The following is a 24,768-nucleotide window of genomic DNA, read 5'->3' as shown; positions in this document are numbered from 1 at the left end:
CAGAAACACCATGTTTCTATTTGTACCAAGAGAACTTTTAACTCTAAGAGCAATAGAATTTAAGTTACAGGTAAAAATCGAATTTCAGGAAAACAGAACGAGAAAAGTTCAGAACAGAAATCAGAGTAAACGAAGCAGGGTTGTCGGTATTTTACCCGACCCAAAAAAAAACGGGTGAGTTTTTAAAAAAAAAAAAACACTTAAAAAAAACCAAAAAAACCATAAAAAAACCCAGAGCATCATATTTGTCCAATTTTTATCAGAAAATTAAAAAAATGAACCAAAGTACTACAAGGTACTTAAAACAAAGTTCAAATTAGGACTTAAGGATGTGATTGTGAAGGAAATTTCCAAGGATAAATTGAAAACACAGTGGATATTTGTGTACACAAAAATCAAGTAATGCCACTTTGTACTACACTAAAACTCATTTATGCAAGAAGGCCTCATAGTTAAACAGCCCTAGGGCATTATTTTATTGAGTTATGCCAGCATGTACTGTGAGTGAGAGGCACTTCATTGGTAAAAAGTAGTATTTGAGGTAAAATAAGCATGAATCTACCTTTTTTTGCATCTGTTTTAAATAAAATCCAATAAAACCCCAAAAAAAACGGTTTTTTTTTTTAAAAAAAAAAACCATGCGGGTTGGGCTTTTTTAAAAAAACCTGGGTTTTTCTCAACCCTGAAACGAAGAGAACTTTTTTCAGCTGATTGATGCGATTTATTTTGATGACAGAAAGGATTTAACTCTGGTAAAAGAACAAACCGGAAAAACTTCAATGTCTACAAAATTGGAAGAACACTACGTTGTTGTGGGTGAGCCACAGGAAGTTTATTTGACACACTTTACAACAAGCAACAGTAAAGAAGAAACACTTCCTGAAAGTTGTATAATGTCTTGTCAGGAACGGATCTGGAGCATAAACTGAAAATTATTGGTTCTGATGGAACTGCTGTGAACACTGGCAATATCAATGGCTGTATTGTAAACCTGGAGAGACACCTTCAACGCCCATTGCAATGGGTAATTTGTTTACTTCATTGCAATGAACTGCCATTACGACATGTTTTATCCTTACTAGATGGTTGCACAAAAAGTCCTGACAGCTTTTCAGGTGAAATTGGAAAAGAAATTGGCGGTTCAGTTTCCGAATGGCTTATTGCAGAGTTTCAGCCACTTCCATATTCCACTTTCCCGACTTTACCAAATGACGTTACTGATGATCTAAGTTCAGACCAATTCTACGCTTATAGAATTTGTTGGTGCATCATTTTAGGAGAAGTGGATGAGGATTTGAGATTTATGGAAGTAGGACCTATCGTGCACTCTCGGTGGTTAACTCTTGGATGTAGAATTCTTCGAAGGTATGTTTCTTCGAAGGTAACACCATCAAGACCCTTAAAGTTTTGGCTGAATTTTGTTTGAAAGTATATTTTTCTTCTTGGTTTGACATCAAACTGAACAACAAGATTTCTGATGACAGCAAGAATTTCTTCAGAATGTTGACGACGAGCGTGTTATCAAATTTTCAAATCAGCAAGTAAAAGATGAGGCCTTGAAAACTCTTCAAAAAAATGCTTATTTTGGCCACCACGAAAACATCTTGCTTGCAATGTTGTATGAAGAGGATGATGATATTCGAAAATGGGGTGTAAATAAAATACTAGCATTACGAAATGGCTCTACTTCTGGAAAAGGTTCTGGATGGCATAGAGAAGAAGATGTGATTGTTGAAGATGTTGATAATTCCAACCAAGCAATTCGAAAATTTGTTTTACCAAAACTTAAGGTCAAGGCAAAGTCATATCATGAACTTACTGATTTGGCACTCGAAAGCATCACAGAGCCACCTGCTGTCAAGGACTTAAATGATGTTGATTTAAACGTGCTGTATGACAAACCTTTGAGTTTAAAGCATCCCTGTCACAATCAAAGAGTAGAGAGACATGTCAAGCTTGTTACTGAAGCTGCTGGAGCAGTAACTGGATTTAAAAAACGAGATAGCATGATACGCCAGCAAATCAAATCAAGAAAACTTATGAAAAAGTTTCATACTAAGCATCAATTTACTGTCGACAAACTCTCTTAGAAAAAAAAATTGACAACACATCGTAGCCCATTGTGTTTAATGATGCACTGCTTATGATTGTGTAATGTATTGCTTATGATTAATGTCCCACACGTTGATTAGTCAAGTGACAACATTTAAAGAGCTTAGTTTAAGTACCGGTAATTAGCCCAAACTACAGAGTTTCTTGTCCCAAAGTATTTGAGCGCATCATACACAATTTTGCATCATTATTTTGTACAGTACCGGTATACTACAAGCCAGTGCTCCATTATCGAAATTTGAAGTGTAAGCTCAACAGTCAAGCACTGACAAATGACAGAAATGAACATTTTTCTTGTTTATATAAATTTTGTTATTGGTTTGTCCAAACTTGTTGTCAATTTTGTGATATTTTTTCCCACAATATGTCTCAAATTTAGATATTTGAGCATAGCTTAAATTCTATTGTTCTTAGAGCTAAAAGTTCTCTTGGAACAAATAAAAACATGGTGTTTCTGATTCCAAAGAGCCAAAAATTCACTTTCTACGACGCATGGATCATGAGTTATGCTATTTTTTATGATTTTGAGCCCCCCGCATACAACTTTCCAAAGTTGCACGGACAGTTAGGGGTGCAACAACTCTAAAACACCATCATACATGTTTTTAGGTGTAGGGCCACCATTTAAGACATACTTTTGTTGAAATTCTGAAATTTTAATTTTTCACCGCACCCTAAACTACAAGCTCGCTGTTCTATAGTGAGTAGTCAGGCCGTGCTGAAGCCAGGAAGATAGCTCCTTCTCGACTATGCATATCCTTGGCCACAGTTAGTTCAGTTGTTTTCTTTCCACAAAGGTAAGGATTCAATTGACTGACAAAAGCAGCGGTTGAGAACTATGTGGCCTGAATTAGTGTTGCGATAAAAAAAAGCCCAGTCGCATGGGCGGGCATTGGGAAAAACACGTGTCTATAATCGCTGAATTCTTGCTACACTCGACTGCCGAGAAACAGACATGTTGCTGTTGCATTGCGCATAGCTCACCGCTTCGGTATTTTGAGTACTTTGACAAGATGGGTGAAAGTACCCAAATGTGGTTCCTTGCGTACTACAAATGGATGCGTCCGGCCCGGGAGCCGTCCACACACCCAAACACTCAGCAGGCACACCATGTTTGCTTGGAAGATACCTACCAGGGAGGCGAGGGACTTACTCAGACCGAAGGGACCCACCGCGGTAGATGGTAATCTGTGGATGTAAAAAATGATGGTCATTGGCTGTCTCAAGCTGAACTGCCTGTCTCGACTTTCCTCTTGCTGATGTTGGAGCAGACTAGGAGGTGGTGGGTCAAGCTCGAGAACTAGCACGTTTTGGTAGATAATTCAATTTGAGTTTGTTTGTGTGTGTGTTGAAAAAGGCACGGGCTTGTGGAAAAAGGGCCACTGCACTTTGACATCTCATTTGGCGGAGATGCCAGAGAGGGGAGGCCAGAAGAAGTGTAGCTTTCGCTGACCCCAGAGTCTTCTTGGGATGGGGCGCTGCAATACTGTATTATCGTATCTCAGAGAGACTGGGACAACGGAGAGGGGCGGTTGAAGATTTCCCGCTGCAATCACTCTTCCGGCATCGGGTCGTTTCAGATGAGTGAGAGGGACGGGTTAAATATGGGTTGTTACGCCCTTGGCTGTCTAAAATTTTTCAATGATGTTCTACGACTGCACTGAGGTAGTGCGACTCACCGCTGCAATCAGTCGTCCCTACCATCGAGGACGGCTGAGTGGGGCGGTTGAAGAGAGATTCGCGACTGGTTTTCTTTCTTCTGACTGTAGGAAGAGGTTTGGAAGGAAGGGAAGTGTCAGATAACATAGGAATGTTATGCTTTTGTGATGTCTTTTGTTTTCGTCATGATCACCCACAGGGCTTGGATAGTGGACCGTTTTGTGCTCCATATGTATGTGTTGCCAATATCCAGACATATCTTCTTTTGGATGATGGTATGCTTGGCGACATTTATCATGGTCAAAAGCATTGGGTTCTTCTTTTGTCCGCCGGGGAAAATTGATTGTAAAGGATTATGTCCTTTGTTATTTCGATGTCTTCGTTGGATAAGTCAGAGTATTGTTGTTTAAGGCGCTCCCACATTCCTAGTGCAAATGAGCTTTCGGTGAGGACGTGGGCCACATTGTCATCAGGTTTTCTACAGAATTTGCAATTTGTTATTCTACCGGATTGTTGGGATCTTTCAAATTCTCCCCACTTGTATCCTCAATGATCTATCCGCTAGGACGTGGAGGATAAGTAAGATGGAAAGAGGATTTGGGTTTGCCGCTTTTTGGTTGGGCACTTTGATGTCAGGTGGCCTTGGACTTTACATAGTTGGCAGAGTGGCAAATGTCCTTGCCCACTGCCCAGGCTTGTTGATGGAAATTCATTCACTAAATATCTGCACCTTTTCGTGGATGTTCTCGAGGTGAGTGTTCTGCAAGTATATGTGTAGAAACTCGTTGCAGATGGAGGGGTGATGCTTGTGTCTACCTTTAGTCATTTGGCAGACTTTACCCTATTTTGCTTGACAAGCAAATTTGTTTGTTAAATCCAGTGACCACTCGCCTGGCACTGGATATAAGGTGATCACGTCGCATGGTTGCATGGGTCGCCATACTTTGATCACGTATGTTACGTCCTTATGGGTGTACTTTGCTGGCGTCTTATGGTCTAGCGCCAGCTGTTCCATCAGCAAGGACTTGGGTTCCTCCTCAGAAGCAGAGAATGTAACGTGGAATATTATGCTGCCGCAGGCTCTTGGCACGCACCGCTTCTAGCTCCTTCTCATACTTTTAAAGAAATCCGCCTTTCATAAAGAAACTTATGAAGGTGCTCACGTCATGCCAAGTCTGGCTTTCAGCTTGCACCACCACAGGTTTTTGGTATTGAAACTCGTTGGCCTGAGATTCGCCCATGAGTATAGATTTAATGTTTGTGTTAAAGTAAGCACAGTAGTAAAATCTTATACAAGCTTACCGAATTTCCACTTTCTTCTGAAAAAATTTTGCAGATCTAAACCTGGCCACGCCGTAAAAGCTAGTCACGTACTGTCTAGGACTCACTGTAGCTAGCTGGCTATTCTCACCTGACCTGTCTACGTGGAAAACAGCTGATGCCCTTAAGGGGAAAGAGCCGCTTCCAAAAACTAGGGAGGGAAAAAGGCTAACTACTCGCCTAGATCAGTGGTTCCCAGCAATGGAAGGCCACTAATCTAGCTGACTTAGGTTATTTTCTAAACTGTCTAGTAATTTAGTTGTCTAGCTAACTTTTAAAAAAAATCTACAAAGACTAGCAAAAAGTAGGGCAGATAACGCTCTCGCTCGCTCTAGCTAGGAAAGCAAAAGTTTATCAGATGAGCAATTTGACAACACTGTCTCCAATGCAGCCAGAGCACAAAATCGTTCTAATTTTTAAAGGGCTCGGCAGTATCGCACCACTAATTCATATACGATTTACTGCACTGAGGAGATCTTGAGGTCGAAACAGTTGCGTCCTGTCTGCAGTTAAGTAATATTAAAATAGTCACATTTTGCTAAGCACGAAATTAAAATCGATAAGAATAGCCTAAGCCGGACTTGAAAGTCCTAAATCTTAAAAAGTTAACCTTGAATTTAAAATCAGAGTTCCTCTTGCTGACTAATTTCAACTAATAGTAAAGTTATTTAATCAAGAGATTGTAATTAAGAAGTGCACATTTTAGAAACTAGAATTTTCACAAAGGTTTCAATATACCGTAGGCTATACCTTGGCATGGCGTTTACAATTCCAGGTCGGTCCAGATGTGCTGACTTTTACCTCAGCAGGCCTCACAAAGGGACTTAAGTATTCTTTTAGAATAAAAGCTTACAACTCTGAAGGTGAAAGCAAGCCGTTGATCTCAGCACTCATTCTTGCAAGTGGTAAGATTTCAAGTTATCTTTTACTTGCATCCTTACGCTGTGCCTAGGTTAATAACAGCATAAATCATTTCATTTTTGCAAATGCATTTGCCTTTTCCGTTCACTAGATTTTTGTTCCGCTCCAAACTCCAGTATTATTGAATTGTTTCCGTGGATACCGTGAGTCATAGTATTACATAAATAGAAGATGATAGCAGCGACGTCCCCCTTTTGCAGAAAACTCATTCAATGTCATTCAATGCATTCTATACCAATCCTCTGAAAACGGCTTTTCGTCGAAATCAGTAGCCGATCCAGAAGGGGAGATATTTGTCACGTGCCCAAAAAGAAATACAAAACGCATATACCTTTTGTCCTCTGTCAGCTTTTTCATTTCTATTTAGAATTCACTTTTTAGTAGATTTTTGTTTATTTTGATTTATTTTGTGTAGAATCTATGCGTTATTGAAATTCTGGTGCTCCCAACGTTTTTTTTAGATCTGCTTCTGTATAGGACAAGTGCATGGAATGCTGTATTTAAAAACAATTGCTTTTCACAATTTGTTGCGAGAGTTTGCCAATCATCAAAAGCAAAATTAGAACAAACTTAATCGGTCACGAAAGAACTAAGCGATGAACCCAATGAAAAAAATTGTGTTTTTGATTGCTTATTTGTGACGTATGTACACTGTACAGTGTACAGTGTACATAGAATACACAAACCAAACATAAGATTTCAAAATAAGCCAACGCGGCAAAATAAATCCATTCGGTCTTGTACGTATGAAATTTCTTAGGTTAAATGTTTTATGTTATGACTATCATATGCTCTCTTGTTAGAGGATTGTTCTTTTTTTTTCAAGAAAAATAAATTGTTCTATAAGGACACTCAAGATTGCACAAATCTTTTCGTTGTTTTGCATTTTAAATTTTTCTTGTTCATATAGTTAACTGAATTTTTAATATATTTTATATAATACTGTAGTTGAAAAAGCCTCTTGATAAGTGTTAAGTCTTAGTGTTACACTATGCCTACATCTTTTCTGTCTTTTCTTTTTATGATGCAGGGCAATGGTATAAGAAAAAGTACTGCCCTACTTGAGTCTGTATATCTAGCATCTTATTCTTAAAGTTTATGTACAATTTCAATCATATTTTGTGCAAGCAATTTCATTATTTCGTTAAAGCTGATCTTTCCTTATTGAGAAAAGTTAAGGAAGCCGCAAAATATTTTTGGGCTGAATCGGATAAATAATAAGTATTGTTTTGGTTTTTTACTGTACCTTTTGCTGCATAGGCCTAGGCTTCTAATTGTCAAAAAAAGATGTAAGAAATTCTTCAAACGTAAAACTACTTGCATTTTACTTGCTGATGAAGCTTGTTTTCTTTATGGACGATAAAAGCTTGATAAGACTGTGTTATGACTACAGGCTGACTTCAAAACTTTTCAAAACTTTTTTCATTTAGTTATTTTCACTCTTCTCAAGAATCCGAAACAGATTGGGAATAGGTTAATTTGATTGAAACAAAGAGCCCAGTATTTCAAACATAGTTGCATCGATATAAGTTCTCTCGTTACTCAGAACAATGTCATACAAATATACGAGTTTCAAATTGTTTTGTAATAGAAAAATTGTTCACCTACAAAAAAGGAACAAGATGAGCCCAGTCTCATGGGCGAAACTTATTTCTGTCGATTATTGCTACACTCGACTGCTAAGAAACATTATATAATTTTGAGAAACCCTAATAATAATCTGATGTGTAAACTCAGTTTTGATTTCTATTTGAATAAGCTTAACTGAAGATGATCTAGCTTCTAGCTGATCGAAATCGATGTTTAGCTATATATGATTGAACTGACTCGTGTGAGAATAAATTTCTTTGCATTACCAGACATGTAACCGAGTCGTTCATATCAAGCATTGTTGTGGGTTTGGCACCTGTTAGAAGATACTTCATTTTCTTGATTATATCATTTGGTTATTAAATTAATTATCATGACGGTACAGGACCACCAGGGCAGCCAGGCGCACCCATGCCAACCAAGATTTCTTCCACAAGCATTGCAATAGTCTGGCAAGAACCACAAAATGACGGCGGGAGTCCTGTTACAGGATACAGCTTAGAAATGCGACAGGATGAAGGAGATTGGAGTTCTGTAAGCTACAATCATTTGTATTAGTTAAATTGCTCTAAATGTTTTATATTCTCTGTCTATTTTTTGCCCTTAGAGAACTTAACGAGGTAGGCTAAATAGTCTAGGATTTTTTGACAATTCATATAAATTGTAGATGAACATAAAAATTGTAGGTGAACATAAATTATAAATTAAAATTATATCAAACGTTTAACAGTCAATTAAATCGTCGAATATATTTACTTGTGAAATTGTAGATTGCTTTTAGAATCCTTAAAGGACTGAACAAATGGTTCCGCACTTCCAGCACATAAAGAAATCAAATTTTGAGCAGAAAATCAAATTCGTCGACTTCAAAATAGATAACGCTATTACAGCTTGTAACAGCAACTTTACAATCGGCAATAACTTCCACTTTTACCATCTATTCAATATCGACTGGACCTCTACAATCGTCTTCAACATACTTTTCATTACGACTTCTCAACTTCTAATACTCACAACGCACAACTCTCAAAATCACACTCAAATTACGCAACTGTTTATAACAGGTTTGCTTTGATCAGAAGCTTTCAGAAACTATGGTAATATTGCATCACAAGAACTCATTTTTTTGGTCAACAAGTCAAAGACGTTTTCAGAATCGCACAAATGTAAAACTTTCTAGAAGCAAGTTTTGCAATAAAACATCGCGTAATTAAACGTCATTTTAGGACAATATCACCTCGCAAGAATGATACAATTGAAATAGCACACTTGTTCAAGACCATATACATAATGTGGTTTGCCATGGGGCTACGCATATTGATTGTGACAGTTACCTTATAGAAGTTCGATTTTCGTTCCAGTGGAAAAGCTACAAACTACAGTACAGTGAAAATAAGTATTCAATTTTTGATATTATTTTACTTAATCTATCACAAATTTCAAGTGGGCCACATGAGGCATTATAAAAATGATAAATCTATCCTATTTTTGGAGCGTGATTTGCTACAACGCTACCACATTTGTAAACAACAATTTTATGATGTTGTTTATAAATGTTGGAAAAACCAAAGTGGCTGATAGCTGAACAATATTGCAATTCCCGAAGGTATCCACTTCTCACATTAAGAACTTATGTGCAACTTTGGAAAATCTTACTCCTGGGTGCAGCTATGAGTTTAGAGTTTGTGGCAAAAATTCTACAGGAAAAGGTCGATGGAGCGAGTCTTTAAAGCCGATTACAGCCATGGATTCGCCAGGTAAGATATCCAGCAGCTGCTCAATGATAAGTTGCAGTACTATAAGAAGTTTCACTCGAAATAACGCTCAGTAATTTAATTAAAATAATCGCATTTGAAATATTTTATCGTGAAAACAAAGCAACCTTTTTAAATTCGTTTGTTATCCTTTAACCATGATCTGATAATACCTTGGTTATTCAGAACCTCCTGTTATTTCCGAATCTGTCAAAGAATCGTTTGCTGAGCCGATTACATTTAAATGCGGGGATGATATCTTCCTAAAAGTACCTGTTTCGGGAATGCCCAAGCCTTCTGCATCATGGACTTGCAATGGAAAGCTCATACCTGCAAATGGTAGCCTTATAAAATCTAAATTTAAATAGATCATTATGTAAGTTTAACGATAGATTATTGGTTACAAACACGTCGATGCAATTGATTCCATTTTATGTCATAAAAAACTACATGACCGAAAAAATAAAATGTATGGCAATGCTGTACTTCGAAACAAAGATTGCTATGAGTCACGTCATAGCTAGATTTCTTGTGGATTAAAAGTCCGATGCGTGATTTGCAGGTAACGCCTAGAATATCACACAACTAAGGCCAAAGAGAAAATTGAAAACAAAAAACTAATCTGGAAAAAATGATGGTTTGCGAAAGAGAGTTTTTTGGCGCTAAAAGAGTTTTTTGGCGCTAACTACTTTCAATTATCTCATTTTCGCAAATCATCATTTTTCCCGATTAGTTTTCTGTTTTCAATTTCTCTTTCGCCTGAGTTGTGTGATGTTCTAGGTTTTTCCTGAATTGCAGGCGAGACCACAACGGTAACATAAAAAGCCTGCCTCCAGTGATGCTGTTAAATTCCATTGGCTTTGTCAATTGCAAATATCTATGAACAAAAAAAATCATGCCAGGAAAACTACAGTACAAAACAAAACATATATTTTGCTTTGATAGGTGTTGGTGCGTTATCGAGATTGTTGGTGGTCGGTTTTAACCCTATCTTAACACGAGCTATTTTCGTACGCGGAAAGCACGTCACAGGCTATCTTCGCCCAGTGCTAATTAATCGCTAATAACGGGAGCTATGAAAATCACAGAGCCAAAATATATTATAAGATAATAGCCATGTGTATTGTGCGTATAGTAATTAACATTTTACCCAAAAAAATTTTTGAAATAAAGTGTTTGATATGAAAAAACGTCATAAAGTCGATTTTTATTCTACTTTTCCTGAAAATAGCTTCAAAATTGAAATTTTTGAATTATAACATAAAGTAATGCTAAAATAAACAAGAAATTACTTTTTCTCATAAATATAAGGTATTTTTGGGCGTTTTTACATTTCAAAGTAATTTCACTAACATTTATATTGCACTAACATTAACATATATATCTAGCATTGCACGAAAATGTCCAGCCACCTGAAACGAACTGCTTATTGTGATGGGCAGGAAGGTAGAAAAATAACCTGTTTAGGTTCAGAAAATTCGCAAAGAATAAAAACAAAAAGTCAAGAAATTTTACATTTCCAGCATATTTCCTTCTGAAAAATATTTCACTACTAGAGTGGGGCGTCCTCATAAAACCCCGTGTCGCTACAGATAGGGTTAAGTTATTCATTACTTTTAGTAATTTATCGTTAACTGTTGAAATCTTTTGTGATACGTGGCAGGCAAGACGAATTTCTGGGGTAGTTTTGAATAGCACAACAACATAGTTTCAACAAACGTCTAGTTAAGTCGCTTAATTTTTTTGTTATTGTCAAGATGATCGTTTCACAAGTAAGGCCGATAAAGGATTCGTGTGCTTGAGTGTAGCCAGAGCAACAAGGACGGACTCAGGAAAGTATGGCGTCATCGTTAAAAATAGCGAAGGGGAAGCGTCCGCAAACCTGAAGATCAACGTCACAGGTAATTCTGAAATAGGACAGCATCGTTGATAACAGGATATGGGATGGAATAAAATGAAAGACGTTTCTTTCATCTTCGATTCTGAGATTTTCTTCTATTCCATTTTATGATAAAAATCTTCCATTCCGTCATATAAATTTCTTCTGAAAATTTTGTTGCCAAACGCTAAAAATTTAATAGCATTAATTTTTAAGGATTACGTATCGTCTGATTACGTATCTATGTTGGAACTAGAAAAAAGCCGATACCTGTATTCTTGTTTCGGTGAAACTTCAAAACTTAGTTTGCAGGGAGTGAAATGCGTTGGAGTGACTCTTTTTGCGTATTCTGTCAGTTGTGAAATATCTGGGGTATCTGGTAGATAACTGTTTGTTTTTTTCGATGCCTCCAGATGTATCGTCAACATGTATTTGTGGGTTGATGTAGCGCAGGAGCAGCTGCTTTTATTTGTTTTCGCAGTGGTTTCTGTCTAACGTGTGTTTGGAGTTTGTTACAGGGCAAACTTACTTTCTCTTCCATCGCTTAAGTTTATTTAAAATTGTAGGGCACCTTAACTTAGATAACTGCATGTTTATTTTTGGTACCTCGACGGTGTAGTTTCCATATGGATAAATTTTATATCAAATGGCTCAGTGGCTTAGTGGTTAGTGCGTCCGCCTCTGAATCGGTAGGCATAGATTCGATAACTTGTCGGGTCATACCAAAGACTTTTTAAAAATGCTACTAAATCTAAGTTTTGCTTGGCAGTGAGCAATGGAATGGATTCTGGTGATAATGTACTCAGTTGCGCTTATACTGTATTGAAACTGTGGAGCAACGCAATTTGCGATGTATACAGAGCTGTATAAAAACAAGCATTATTATCACTATACATGCAGTTACTATTCTCTATAAACCTTTTACACGATGTTTGTTTCACCCTTGTTTGGGATCTTATCATCAGAACGTTCTTATTCAAATACAATCTATTTGAATAGGAACCTTCTGATGAATCTATTTGAACAAGAACCTTCTGATGATCCCAAACAAGAGTGAAACAGCCTGTAAAAAGTTTTAGAGACCAGAAACTACATTTGATATAATTTGCTTTGCTTGGCATATTTTTGGGCACTTTTTTGTTCTATTAATAGTATTTATTGTTTGGATAAAAGTTGTGTGTTTGATAATGAATTTTGTGCAGTGTGCCGCACTGGTGTGTGAAGCTATACAGAAATAAACTTGATTGATTATATATATTAGCACAGTTAGCGCTTTGGTTTTCAAAGTGCTCTGCATGCTGCCATATAACGTACTGTTATTGTTTATCAGACTCTTTGATTAATTGTTCAAGTGATTACACAAATAGAATCATTCCAGAACGATGTAGTATACTGTGTTTGAATGTCTGAACTGAAATAAAACTGTATAGTACTCACAAAATGTGAATGTTGTCGACTTCTCATTCTCAAAGAACTGTTGCGCAACACTCGCATTGGTTCAATACGAACAATAAATCGAAATATTTCAGTTTATCTTCTTCTTCTTGAGTATGAAGTGGTAGCAGTTACGTTGTTTCATCCAGGCACTGCAGCCATTGTACTATGTTACTATCAAGACGCTGTAAGGTTAGCATTTCCATTTTGATGCTCGTAAACAGGGCAGTGATGAAATATAATTATAATCAAACGGCCTCACTGAGCACTGTGAGCTGTCACTCACCAGTCGGCTGCAAAGCCGAGTGGTGAGAGCCCTAGAATGACACTCGAAAGGACGCCGGTTCGACACCGCTCAAGAGCATGCGGCTGTGTCTTTCGCAGGACACTTAAAGGCATGCCTGAAGGTGGAAACGAAGATTGGCTTTTTTGCCTTCCCGTCCACTTAATCTAAATCTTCAACCACTAGGTGGAAGCCTGGAAACGTCAACCTGTCTTGTCGTAAAGGATGTGCATGCCCTGTGGAGAATGAACTCACGACATGATGAAACAAATTTTGGAGATTTCACTCTACTGTGAACACAAGTCTCCTGGGCTTGATAAGATCTGCCCAGAGCTTGTGCACCATGCTTGTCCTGTCCTCAAGTCTTGGCTGGATAGGTTCCCTTCTCCATGGTTGTACCACTTCAGAATCCCACAAATCTGAAGAAGAGCTTTGGTGGTTGCGATCCCTCAGTCTCACAAGCCACCAGAGAACCTAAAGAGTTATCGTCCGATATCTCCTGTGTTTTCCTCCCAAATCCTCAAAAGGCTGTTCTATGCCCGCGTCAACCAAATCATCGAACCGCTCCTTCCAAGAAGCAAGCTGGGTTCCGGTGTGAAAAATCCACTGTCTGTGGATCAGGTCATATTCCTGATCTAAGACATCGAGGATTACTTCGAGGCAAAACAAAGACCTAGTATGTTTTTCTAGAATCTAGATTGTACAGCTGTTTACGAAACGATATGGCAGCGCGGCCTTGTTTGCAAGTTGTTTCGCTTGCTTTCAGACCGACATATGGTCAAATTATTATGATCATGGAATGTGTCAGGAATCGAAGCTTCACCCTCACCACAGGCAATTTGCGGCGAAGTAGACCGGGACGTCTGAAAAGTTGTGTCCCACAGCGATTGGTCTTGGCTCCACTTCTTTTTAACATCTATAGCATAGATATAGTATAGAGGTATAGATTCTACTGTATACCCACGACCTGCCAACCACCGTCTCCGCAAAATACACGTACGCAGACGACTTGGAAATTCTCTACTCCACAAAGTCGTGGAAAAATATGGAAGACTTCTTTAACCAGAACGTAAAAACAACCACGTAAAAGAAGATCAACGGCAATATTTCTGATTTGATTTTGTGGTTGACTCGACGTAAATGTTTGAAATAAATTACAATGTTTAATTGTGAAAACTTTTTTAATAGGCTTGTTGGGAATATTCCAGATTTCTTTTAAAGATTTAAATGGCAATAAAGATACGTTCTTCTAGTCATCCAGTGCAAAGTTAGCTAAACTATCAAAGATGTGTAAGTGTGATAGTTTAGCTTAGTTTGTAGGCTACCAAAAAAACGTACCCTAATATTTTAATTAAAAGCCTAGTGAACAACCTTATTCAATTTTTATGGCGATTAAACGTTAAACTTGAACAAATTGCAACAAAATTAAGATTTTTTACTTTAACTTTTATGGAAGCTTGGAAGCGTATTGAAATTGGCGTAGAAAAATTTCGATTAAAATCAAGAAAAAACTTCCTAACACACGTAACTAACCTCAACAAAAAGCAACTAACCTCAACAAAAAAAGAAACAAGGACTAAGCAATCGACACAACAATTCGAAAATGACCTATCATAGGGAGAAATAAAGATTCCACCATTAGCGCCCCTCCCCCCATGAACAAACGTCCGTGGGTAGAATAAAAAACGTTAAATCGACTCCAAACCGGTGTTTGCTGTACTAAATCTGTAAAGTGGGGCTACAACACGAACCCAGGTACACGTATCTGTGGAATAATCCTCAAACAGTGGACCGTTTTCTTGTGTGCCCTCAGTGTCACAATCAAGGTGCAATGCCTCGCGATGGCTTGCTTTGTATCTTCAACAAGCGTGTTGTTTTCATTATGGAATTCTGGTGCGTTGTGTTATTGTCGGTTATGACCTGAAGTAACCTCTGATGACGAAATCTGTATTATGTAACGTGTTTTCTGGAATCATTTTCCCTACGTGACCTTCTATAGACTTCGGTTGTTTACATTTAAATGCTACGTGACCGAACGATGGTTCTTTATGATGTAACCTTCTCGAAGTTATTGGACTGAACAGCCAACTATAAATAGTGGTGTAGTTTGTGTAATGTTTATTCTGAGATTCTGATTATTCTGATGATGATTCTGAGATTATTATGGTGTTTATTATAAGTTGATTATGAGAGTTGTGCTATGAGTTGTGGATTGGTAGTTGATGCAGAAATTAGAGTTATTTGAGAAGCCGTTCGTTAAAGTTCTTCAAGAAGTCAGATTATCATTTCGCTAGTAGAATTATTCGACATTTAATTGACTGCTTTTCGGTTGACCCATTAAACTACGTCATTGAACCTTTCCAAGTCTTTTTCCTGGTAAGAGATAGAAAGAAATCGTGACATTCTGGGGGCTCGTCCGGGAACAACCGAAAAAGATTTAACCGAAAAACCGAAGAATACCGAAAGATTTATTGAAGGAATAATAAATTAACAACAAGCTGTCAAGATGGCGGATACTGTCAAACATGAGATGATTGAAGACTTAGGGAGCATGGCTGAACGAATGGGGCTGACTGGTAATGAGAAGTCTCAGTTTGTGATGGAAGAGTATCACAAGATAATGGACCAAAAAGCTCAGCGAGAAGCTGACGAAAGAGAAGATAGAAGAGCTGCTCGTGAAATAAGGAAAGCAGAACTTGAAGCTGAGGAAAAGCGAGCACAACTTGAAGCTGAAGAAAAACAAGCTCAACGAGAAGCTGAAGAGAAACAAGCGCAGCGCGAAGCTGAAGCTGAAGAAAAACAAGCTCAACGAGAAGCTGAAGAGAAACAAGCTCAACGAGAAGCTGAAGAGAAACAAGCGAAGCTGAAGAAAAACGTGCTCAATGGCAGTACGAAACAGAAGCTGAAGAAAGAAGAGCGCAATATGAATTGGAAAAGTTAAAACTTGAATTAGAAAGACAAAAGCTGGACATTGGTGAGCGATCTAATTCTACTAATGATAATGCTCGAGATGTTATTGTGGCGCAAGTTAGACGTCCAGATTTGCCATCATTTGTTGAAGAAAAAGATGAGTTGGATAGTTATTTGTTAAGATTTGAAAGATATGCTACAATAGCCAAATTGGAGAAGTCGACGTGGGCTACCCAGCTAAGCATGTTATTATCGGGACAAGCTCTTGATGTATATTCAAGACTTTCGCAAGAAGAAGCCATGAACTACGACAGATTGAAGTTAGCTCTGTTAAAGCGATACAATTTTACTGAGCATGGATACCGTCAAAGATTCCGTGAGGCAAAGCCTGAACGACACGAAAGCCCAGGTCAATTTATTGAACGTTTAAGAAACCTTTTGTTAAAATGGTTTGAACTTTCGGGGGCCGAACAATCATTGGACGGATTGGCAAACCTTATAGTTAAGGAACAATTCACAGATTCATGTTCAAAAGATCTGTCTGTTTATTTAATGGAGAGAAGTCCAAAGAATCTAGAAGAAATAGCCAGTGTGGCAGAACAGTACTTAGTTGCTCATGATGAGAAGTTGTCGACTGATGAAACGTTGTCATGCGATAATGACGAGGAGCAAACAAATAATTTTAAAGGAGGTGCTGTTCCAAGAGAAGTACGTTGTTTTAATTGTAATGGCTTAGGTCATAAATCTGTTAACTGCCGGAGGAAGACTAACAGAAATCACCAGGAATCGAGGAAGTGGTGCAATCGTTGCAATAGGCAAGGACACGAAGCGAAGGAATGCAAGGACAAGTCGTTTTCCTTACCTAATCAGTCTGGAAAAGATAAAGACACGGACGTTTATCGATGCGGTTGTGCGTTAATGATTCCTGAACCCACGCTTGACGAGGAGAATCCGGATGAAGATGTTTGCGGAAAAATAATACCTGAAGATCACCTGCCAGTAGTGGATGGGAAAGTTGGAGACAAAAAGGTAAAAGTTTTACGTGATTCTGGTTCTACTGGTATAATAGTGAGGAGAGATTTGGTTAAAGACAGTCAATTAACGGGAAAAACTGGCCATGTGACAAAAATAGATACCACTTCAATCCAAGGACCGTTAGCGATGATATCTATCGAAACTCCGTATTGTAGTGGGACTGTGAAAGCGTTATGTTTACAAAACTCTTTAGTTGATCTGATAATCGGAAATGTTATTGAGAGAAATTCTGAAGTTACTTGTTATTCTTGTGGCAAGAATGGTCACTTTGCTCGAGATTGTTCTGCAGATAATCAGCAACGATCTCACGATGACGGATGTTACGAGCGCGAAGAACCGAGGAGAAGAGGCAGGCGACGACCATTTGGAGTTTGCTATAGATGCGGTAGACGCGGACACTTCGCCAGGGAGTGCGTTGCTGACGGCGGACATTCGGAAAATAGACGTTGCCGTGACAACCACTGCTACCGATGTGGGGAGATTGGACATATAGCCAGGAGCTGCCCTTTTGATGAAAAGGCTTGCTATAATTGTCATAAAGAAGGTCATCTCGCCAAGGACTGTCCGGAGAGGAGATGTTTCCGATGTAGGAAGATGGGTCATCTCGCTCGCCGATGCACTGAAGATGTTGAGGACGTTGGAGACTTTCGCAGAAAACGTGACTATTGTTTTAAGAAAAGCTATCGTTGGTAGATCATGCAACGATAGACTTATGAGAACTGATTATTGAGTAATTAATTGTTTTATGGTGTGTTTTGTATTGATTGTGTTGTTATATTGTTTGCAACAATATTCTAAGGGGGGGCGTATGTCACAATCAAGGTGCAATGCCTCGCGATGGCTTGCTTTGTATCTTCAACAAGCGTGTTGTTTTCATTATGGAATTCTGGTGCGTTGTGTTATTGTCGGTTATGACCTGAAGTAACCTCTGATGACGAAATCTGTATTATGTAACGTGTTTTCTGGAATCATTTTCCCTACGTGACCTTCTATAGACTTCGGTTGTTTACATTTAAATGCTACGTGACCGAACGATGGTTCTTTATGATGTAACCTTCTCGAAGTTATTGGACTGAACAGCCAACTATAAATAGTGGTGTAGTTTGTGTAATGTTTATTCTGAGATTCTGATTATTCTGATGATGATTCTGAGATTATTATGGTGTTTATTATAAGTTGATTATGAGAGTTGTGCTATGAGTTGTGGATTGGTAGTTGATGCAGAAATTAGAGTTATTTGAGAAGCCGTTCGTTAAAGTTCTTCAAGAAGTCAGATTATCATTTCGCTAGTAGAATTATTCGACATTTAATTGACTGCTTTTCGGTTGACCCATTAAACTACGTCATTGAACCTTTCCAAGTCTTTTTCCTGGTAAGAGATAGGAAGAAATCGTGACACTCAGCTTACCCCAATTGCAGCAAGTGGGACCTTTCAATATGCAACTCCGTTGCAAAATATTGTGTCCATCTGTGGTGTATCAACCAAACTTACAAGACTCGATAGAAGAAGCTTCTCCATTTGGTTAAAAGAGTCATCCATACCTTTTTTGGGATACCTGATCTTGAGCATTAAGTTATTACATTTGTACATCAAAGAGCAAAACAAGGTCTAATTAATTTTACTGCAGCCACTGATGACAATTTATATGTCAAATCAAGGTGTGGCCGGCGGTCTAATCTAGTTACGAATGATAACAGTTAAACGACCTTGGCTTGTAACATACAAGACATATTTTACCACATACCTCTATCACAGGAATAAGTTAAATTTAATTGGTAACTAAATCTGGATGAGTGAAGGATGGTTTTACTTCAAAATGTTGCATTTTCGTCTTGGTTTGGTTTTAAATCTTTATCCTCGGACTGACAAAGCTTTTATAGGTTATTCCTGGTAGTTTCGCATATTTGTAAAGGCTCTTGACGCAGGGCCGGTTACGACGATTGGCAGAGTAAAGTTTTCCAATTTTTCAAGCGTAGTTGTCGGAGAATTATTCCATTCACTAAGTGCCGCTGAATGGGGAGTCCTGAAACGCGTTTCTCAAGCACACACCCCTAGAGTCAAACCAGCGCCACATGATTTTGAGCCCGGCGCGTAACCACAGAGCTAACGGGTCATTTACTCATTTTTATTTTTCTGAGGGGCACATTACGCCTACAGCATCACTTGGTTTAATTGCTTTGCTTGCTTTTGGAGTGTTATAATAATCTATATTAGCACTTTCATACAGAAACAGAATATATTCATTTTACCCAATTTTTTAGAATATCATTTTACAGCTTGTTTGAATTAACTTTTTGAAACTACTCTTTGATTTTTTATGAGTATGTGTCGCTCTTTGGTCGATTGTTTGTTTGTTTTTCATATCTTTATCCTGCATTGCGGAAAGCGGACTTGAGTGCTATGCATCGGTGTACGCCTTCCGACTTACACCTGACCCACGCTGCAGCCGACGGCAATGTCTGTTTCCTGTTGTCTACACTACTTATGACTTAAATTTAGTACTACCAATTACTCGAAATCGATCACTGGGTAGAGGCAATTATCGTAAAGTTTCTTGCCTAGAGAAATCGATTGATTCCTATCTTCGACTCTTATGCACTAGTCTGAGTTCCATTCCTGTTCGAATTGTATCAAAAATTTCAAAAACCCTACTACCAATAGCTTGTGCTATTTAAGTACTGCTTAAAAATATCTCGTAAATATTAATATGAGGCCTCCGATACATAATTCAGGGACGTGAGAAGCGGTTTTTGTTTTTAATTATGCATTTGATGCATGACCATTTGCATGTACTGTAAAAACTGTTATAAATAGTGAACTCAATTTACACAGCAAAGTTAAAACATGCTGATTTACTGTATTTTCTTTTTTATAGGCTATATTTTTATTTTCATTCATACTATATTTTCTTTTAAGATGTCCCATCTTCCCCGTCCGGTCCTATTAAAGTCATCAAGGTGTCATCAAAAGCCATCACTGTTGGTTGGTCACCCCCAGTGGACGATGGCGGTTTACACATCACTCACTATGTAGTAGAGAGAAGAACTTGTGATTCAAAAGAAGATGAATGGCACAGAGTATGTTGAAACGTTATACTTGTTGTTCAATCTGTTGTGTTCCTAAATCAGAAAACCTGTACTACCAAGCATATCATCATGTAGATAAAGACTTCAGTTAGCTAACCAGACCGGCTATTTTAGAGAAGAAAGCTATCTTTTTCGGGTTAAATAATTTTAATGGCTAACGTATGAGGTAACGTATTTTTCTGGCCTCTACAAAGGGAACAAATTATTTTGTTGTTTAAACACCATTAAATTTTGTATAAATATTTTACTTCATTTTGTACGATGTAACGGAGTCATTATTCCCTTCTGATCAACTTAATAAAAGATATCTTGCTTACAAAAATTTCTACGAACGCCAATTTCATGAAAGTTTCAGTTTTGAGGTCTGGCTATAAGTATAAAAGTCTTGTCAGTCTAGTTCTAGAATAAAAAAGTAGGTGTAGCAGTTTTCACGCAAAACAATGCAGCTGAGTTTCTATGTTGGAAAATCGACCTACATTTTGTGTGTTGTAAAATTGTTTCATTGTAGATAAATTATTATTTTAGCTTGTAAAAATTTCGTTTTTTTAACTCTAATCTAGCAAAGATGTAGTTTATTTGAACAGTTTGTTTCAAGCACAGCGCAACAAAGTTTGAACAAAGCTGAAAATGTTGATGCGATTACTTTACAGTACATGGTGAAAAAAGAGAAACCCTGTAGCCAGTAGCGTTGGCGGAGGGGTTTAAGGGGTACTTGTGAACCCGGGGCCCGGGTTCACAAGTAAATCATGCCTGGTTCAGAGCCCGGCATGATTTAGGAGTCCTAAACGTTCCAAGAAGCCAGAGTGTTTGAAAAAACCACCTCGTATTCTTTGGATATGGTGCGGTTTTTTTATGAGTGTTGTGATTTGGGGAACCACCATCTCATTGGTAATGGGCCCAAGTTATCTTTTCAACGGTAGAATTGCGAGGGTATGAGTAGTAGAGGAGCGAGAGTATTCTTTGGATATGGTACGAGTAGCAACAGAAATCCACAAAATGCCTGGAGGATTCACTGCAAGCTTGAAGAGCGGAAAACATGCATCTTGGTTTTAAAAGACAAGTAAATCAGTGCTTGCTGAACGTTCAAGTACATCGTGCAACAGCAAAATGTGTTTTTACTAAACTACCACAAGACATACGCTTTTATGGCCTACTCATACTACTTCCTAGGGTTAGGAACGTAAACCCAAGGTAGGTGCAGCACGTGCAGAAATAACACGAGAAGTACATATGCACAAAGTGCAACATCCTTCTCTATAAAAAATAACGTCGCAAAACTTTTAAGATTATCACACTCGTCAGTGCGTAATCACAAACAAGTGAATATTTTTCCACCAATTTTGTAACTTTTACTAGACAGACGTATAGTTCTAAGTCACTGGAATAAAAAGTTGATAATCTTTTACGGGAAATTTCCAATGTTCCACAAACGTATCAATGTTCCATTAACGGAAACTGCTAATGAACATGACGTAACGTTTGATAGAGATATGTTATGACCCTAAAACTTCACAAAATAACTTTTTACACAACAAAAACTATCTAAAATTTAATAAAATCTGATAAGAGAAACTATGCACGGTTCAGTCGTGTCTGATTGACGAAACGCAGATTGTCACTTTATACATCTTGTGATAGTTCAGCTTAACCTTATCTTAATACGAGCTGTTTTCGTACTCGGAAAGCACGTCACCGGCTATCTTCGCCCAGTGCTAATTATTCACTATTAACGGGAGCTATGAAAATCACAGAGCCAAAGTATTTTACAAGATGATAGCCATGTGTATTGTGCGTACAGAAATTAAATTTTTACTTAACAAATTTATTGAAATAAATTGTTTGAGATAAAAAGACGTCATAAAGTCGGTTTTAATTCTACTTTTCCCGAAAATAACTTTAAAATTGAAACTTTGTATTATAACACAAAGTAATGCTAAACTAAACAAAAAAAAATTTTTTTCCCATAAATATAAGGCAATTTTGGGCGTTTTTATATTTCAAAGTAATTGCACTAACATTTATATTGCACTTACATTAAATTATATATTTCTAGCATTGCACGAAAATGTCCAGCCACCTGAGACGAAATGCTTATTGTGAAGGGCAGGAAGGTAAAAAAATTACCAGTGTAGGTTCAAAAATTTGCAAAGAACAAAAACTAAAAGTAAAGAAATTTCAAATTTCTAGCATATTTCCTTCTGTGAAATATTTCAGTACTAGAGTGGGGCGTCCTCATAAAACCCCGTGTCGCTACAGATAGGGTTAGCTCTTTCGCAACCACGCGCAATCGCAACGTTGGTTTAATCTAACAAACCAGACATTTTTCACAAAAATCCCTTGTATTTACGCCGTAATAACATCTCATGTGATCGACGTAGACGCAGAATCTTGACATCAAATGAAAGCATACATATTCAACTACCCGAAGACGCAAAGCTTTGCAATAAAATTTAAAACACTCAATGTACAACTAGCAACTTTCTAAAGACTATTTCTTTTTAATTTCTAAACAAATTAAAAATTGGCAGAAAAGTATACTTCAAGATAATGTTTACTATCGAAGCATGATGCAATAATATGAATATACATGTAGTTTAATCGAATGCCAAAACAATTCTGCACAGTGCACATGAGAAAACTTTTACTTTGTTACTGCGCGCAATAGTTTAGGAGATACAGCAGAATGAATATGGACAAGTTTGGAAAATTTTAAGCAAAACAAACAACGGCTATTGCAGTTGCTCTCTAACAATAGCTGTTTTACTGATACCAGCTTCAAACGCAGCAAACTAACTGTAATTTAACTAAATGCCTGAACAGCCTCATTCAATATTTAAGCTCAAAACTGTTGTGTTTTAGGCCAAGCTAAATTTTGAGGGAAGTCAATTGCCTATTTGTATACGTGAAATAAAAATATTTGTTGCAAAACGTTTTTTGGAACGTTGATAGTATATTTCAGGAAATACTGATTGATCAATTATTTTTTTGTAATATTTTACCGCGAAAGGAGAAAGTTTCTAAAAATTTGATCCTGAAAGTTTTGCATACTTGTACCACTGACGCAGGCCGTTCACCGAAATTGAAGTTTAAGCTTGTTGAAGTATTGTTGTCTGTGACCCAGGAAACTTTGCAAATTTGCCTTAGGTTTTATAGCTTTTTCTTGCAATCTGAGCCTCACTTAGTTTAGTAACTTACCTTACTTACTTACTTACTTACTTACTTACTTACTTACTTACTTACTTACTTACTTACTTACTTACTTACTTACTTACTTACTTACTTACTTACTTACTTACTTACTTACTTACTTACTTACTTACTTAACTTACTTAGGACCAAAAGAAAAAGGCCAAACAAATGCCAAACGGAAAGCTGAAAAAGACCAAGCGTCCAAACAAAATTGTCCTGCCAAACACTTTTTAAAAACCCCGAATTTCTGAAATTTGGCCTTAAAAAGACCAATCTGGCAACCCTGTCTTCAGATAGTGATTTTTGTTTTGCATGCAATTTCAAATCTGCATGCCTTGGTTCCATTTGCGCCACGGTGTTGTAAAAGAGCGGCGAAGAGGCAAATTGTATTATCAACGCATCCTGAGCTCTTCTCAGCATGCAGGATTGCCAGGGTCAGCAAAGTTGCCAAATTTTAAAAACGGACAGTTGTTTCGAATATTGAAATTAAGAGATCGAGGAGGTTATTCTATTAACATTTTCAATTTCTACGCATAAATTGGTTGTTCTTGAAAGATTTCATTTAGAATTGTAAGGCATGCAGTGCATGTCTTGCATGCATAGAGATTACGCCACTGCTTGAAATGCATTGCTCAAGTGCACACTGCGATAATGAGATCAGCGCGTTTGGTCTCGCCGTTTCTTTGTTCACAAAATTGACAGCCCAACTGGGCTATAGGGGAAGACTCATGACGGAATGTCAAAAGAAGTCATGCAATTGCTAGGTGTTGATAAAATGCATTTACTACTAACAAACACTTATTTGTCACACAGCTGAACAAAGTCTTTCCGGGCGAAGATCTTGCAGTGACCTCTGACCAAGTCACAAAAGGAAGAACTTACATGTTCCGCGTTCAAGCATTCAACAATCTCGGAAGTAGCCCGTATCTGACTTCTGCTGAAATTATGGCAGACGACAAGTACAGTGAGTATATTTTGATAAAAGATGGATAGTCTATGCACATTGCACAGTATTTTCGATAGAACCCACCATTTCTCCTAATTAGTGTCAGCTATAGGCCTTATAAAGAAAGACTGTCAACAATTTTTTTCGTCAAGTAGGAATAGGCTATAGCCAACACAAAAATAATCTGATATACATCAACATCTCCACAAATAATTTGTACACTATTTCTTACATCCTAACCAAACTAACAAAGTTGGGTTAATTTGCTGACCGGCTTTGAGACAAGCAAATTATTTTTGATTTCTTTCAAATGTAGCCTACAAAATTTGATTTTTCAAGTAGCTGTTTATTTGAAAAAAAGTCTTAAAATTTTCGTGCTTTGTGCGTTCTTTAGAGCCACCAGCAGCCTGCAAGGCTCCAGTGGTGAGTGACATCACAAAAACATCATGCTTCCTTGTTTGGGATGAGCCAGACGATGGCGGAAGTGCTATTCACGGTTTGTTGATGTTTTGAGCTTATCAACGATTGGCACTGTCTTCAAAATTTTTTAAATCAATTTAGACCAGAACCTTTTTCATCTTTTTTATTGTTTCATAATTTTTATTAACGCGACAGGCCTTGCCCTGGTTTATTTCAACGGAAATCACTA

General features: G+C 37.6%; 1 protein-coding gene across 1 annotated transcript in view; it reads left to right on the top strand.

Moving 5' to 3' along the window:
* The window catches only part of LOC145769851 (twitchin-like), a 167,025-nt gene that overhangs the window by 88,766 nt on the left and 53,491 nt on the right, over nucleotides 1-24,768 (top strand). Inside the window, exons 10-17 of the mRNA XM_082581397.1 lie at nucleotides 5,867-5,996; nucleotides 7,988-8,136; nucleotides 9,209-9,359; nucleotides 9,543-9,695; nucleotides 11,114-11,257; nucleotides 19,815-19,975; nucleotides 23,987-24,137; nucleotides 24,514-24,615. Coding sequence (XP_082437523.1) covers nucleotides 5,867-5,996; nucleotides 7,988-8,136; nucleotides 9,209-9,359; nucleotides 9,543-9,695; nucleotides 11,114-11,257; nucleotides 19,815-19,975; nucleotides 23,987-24,137; nucleotides 24,514-24,615 — 1,141 coding nt within the window. The remainder of the gene's footprint in view (nucleotides 1-5,866; nucleotides 5,997-7,987; nucleotides 8,137-9,208; nucleotides 9,360-9,542; nucleotides 9,696-11,113; nucleotides 11,258-19,814; nucleotides 19,976-23,986; nucleotides 24,138-24,513; nucleotides 24,616-24,768) is intronic.

Source organism: Aplidium turbinatum, chromosome 5 (genome assembly GCF_918807975.1).
Source record: "Aplidium turbinatum chromosome 5, kaAplTurb1.1, whole genome shotgun sequence".
In the NCBI taxonomy this organism is placed as follows: Eukaryota; Metazoa; Chordata; class Ascidiacea; order Aplousobranchia; family Polyclinidae; genus Aplidium; species Aplidium turbinatum.
This window is presented reverse-complemented; position numbering and strand designations above follow the sequence as displayed.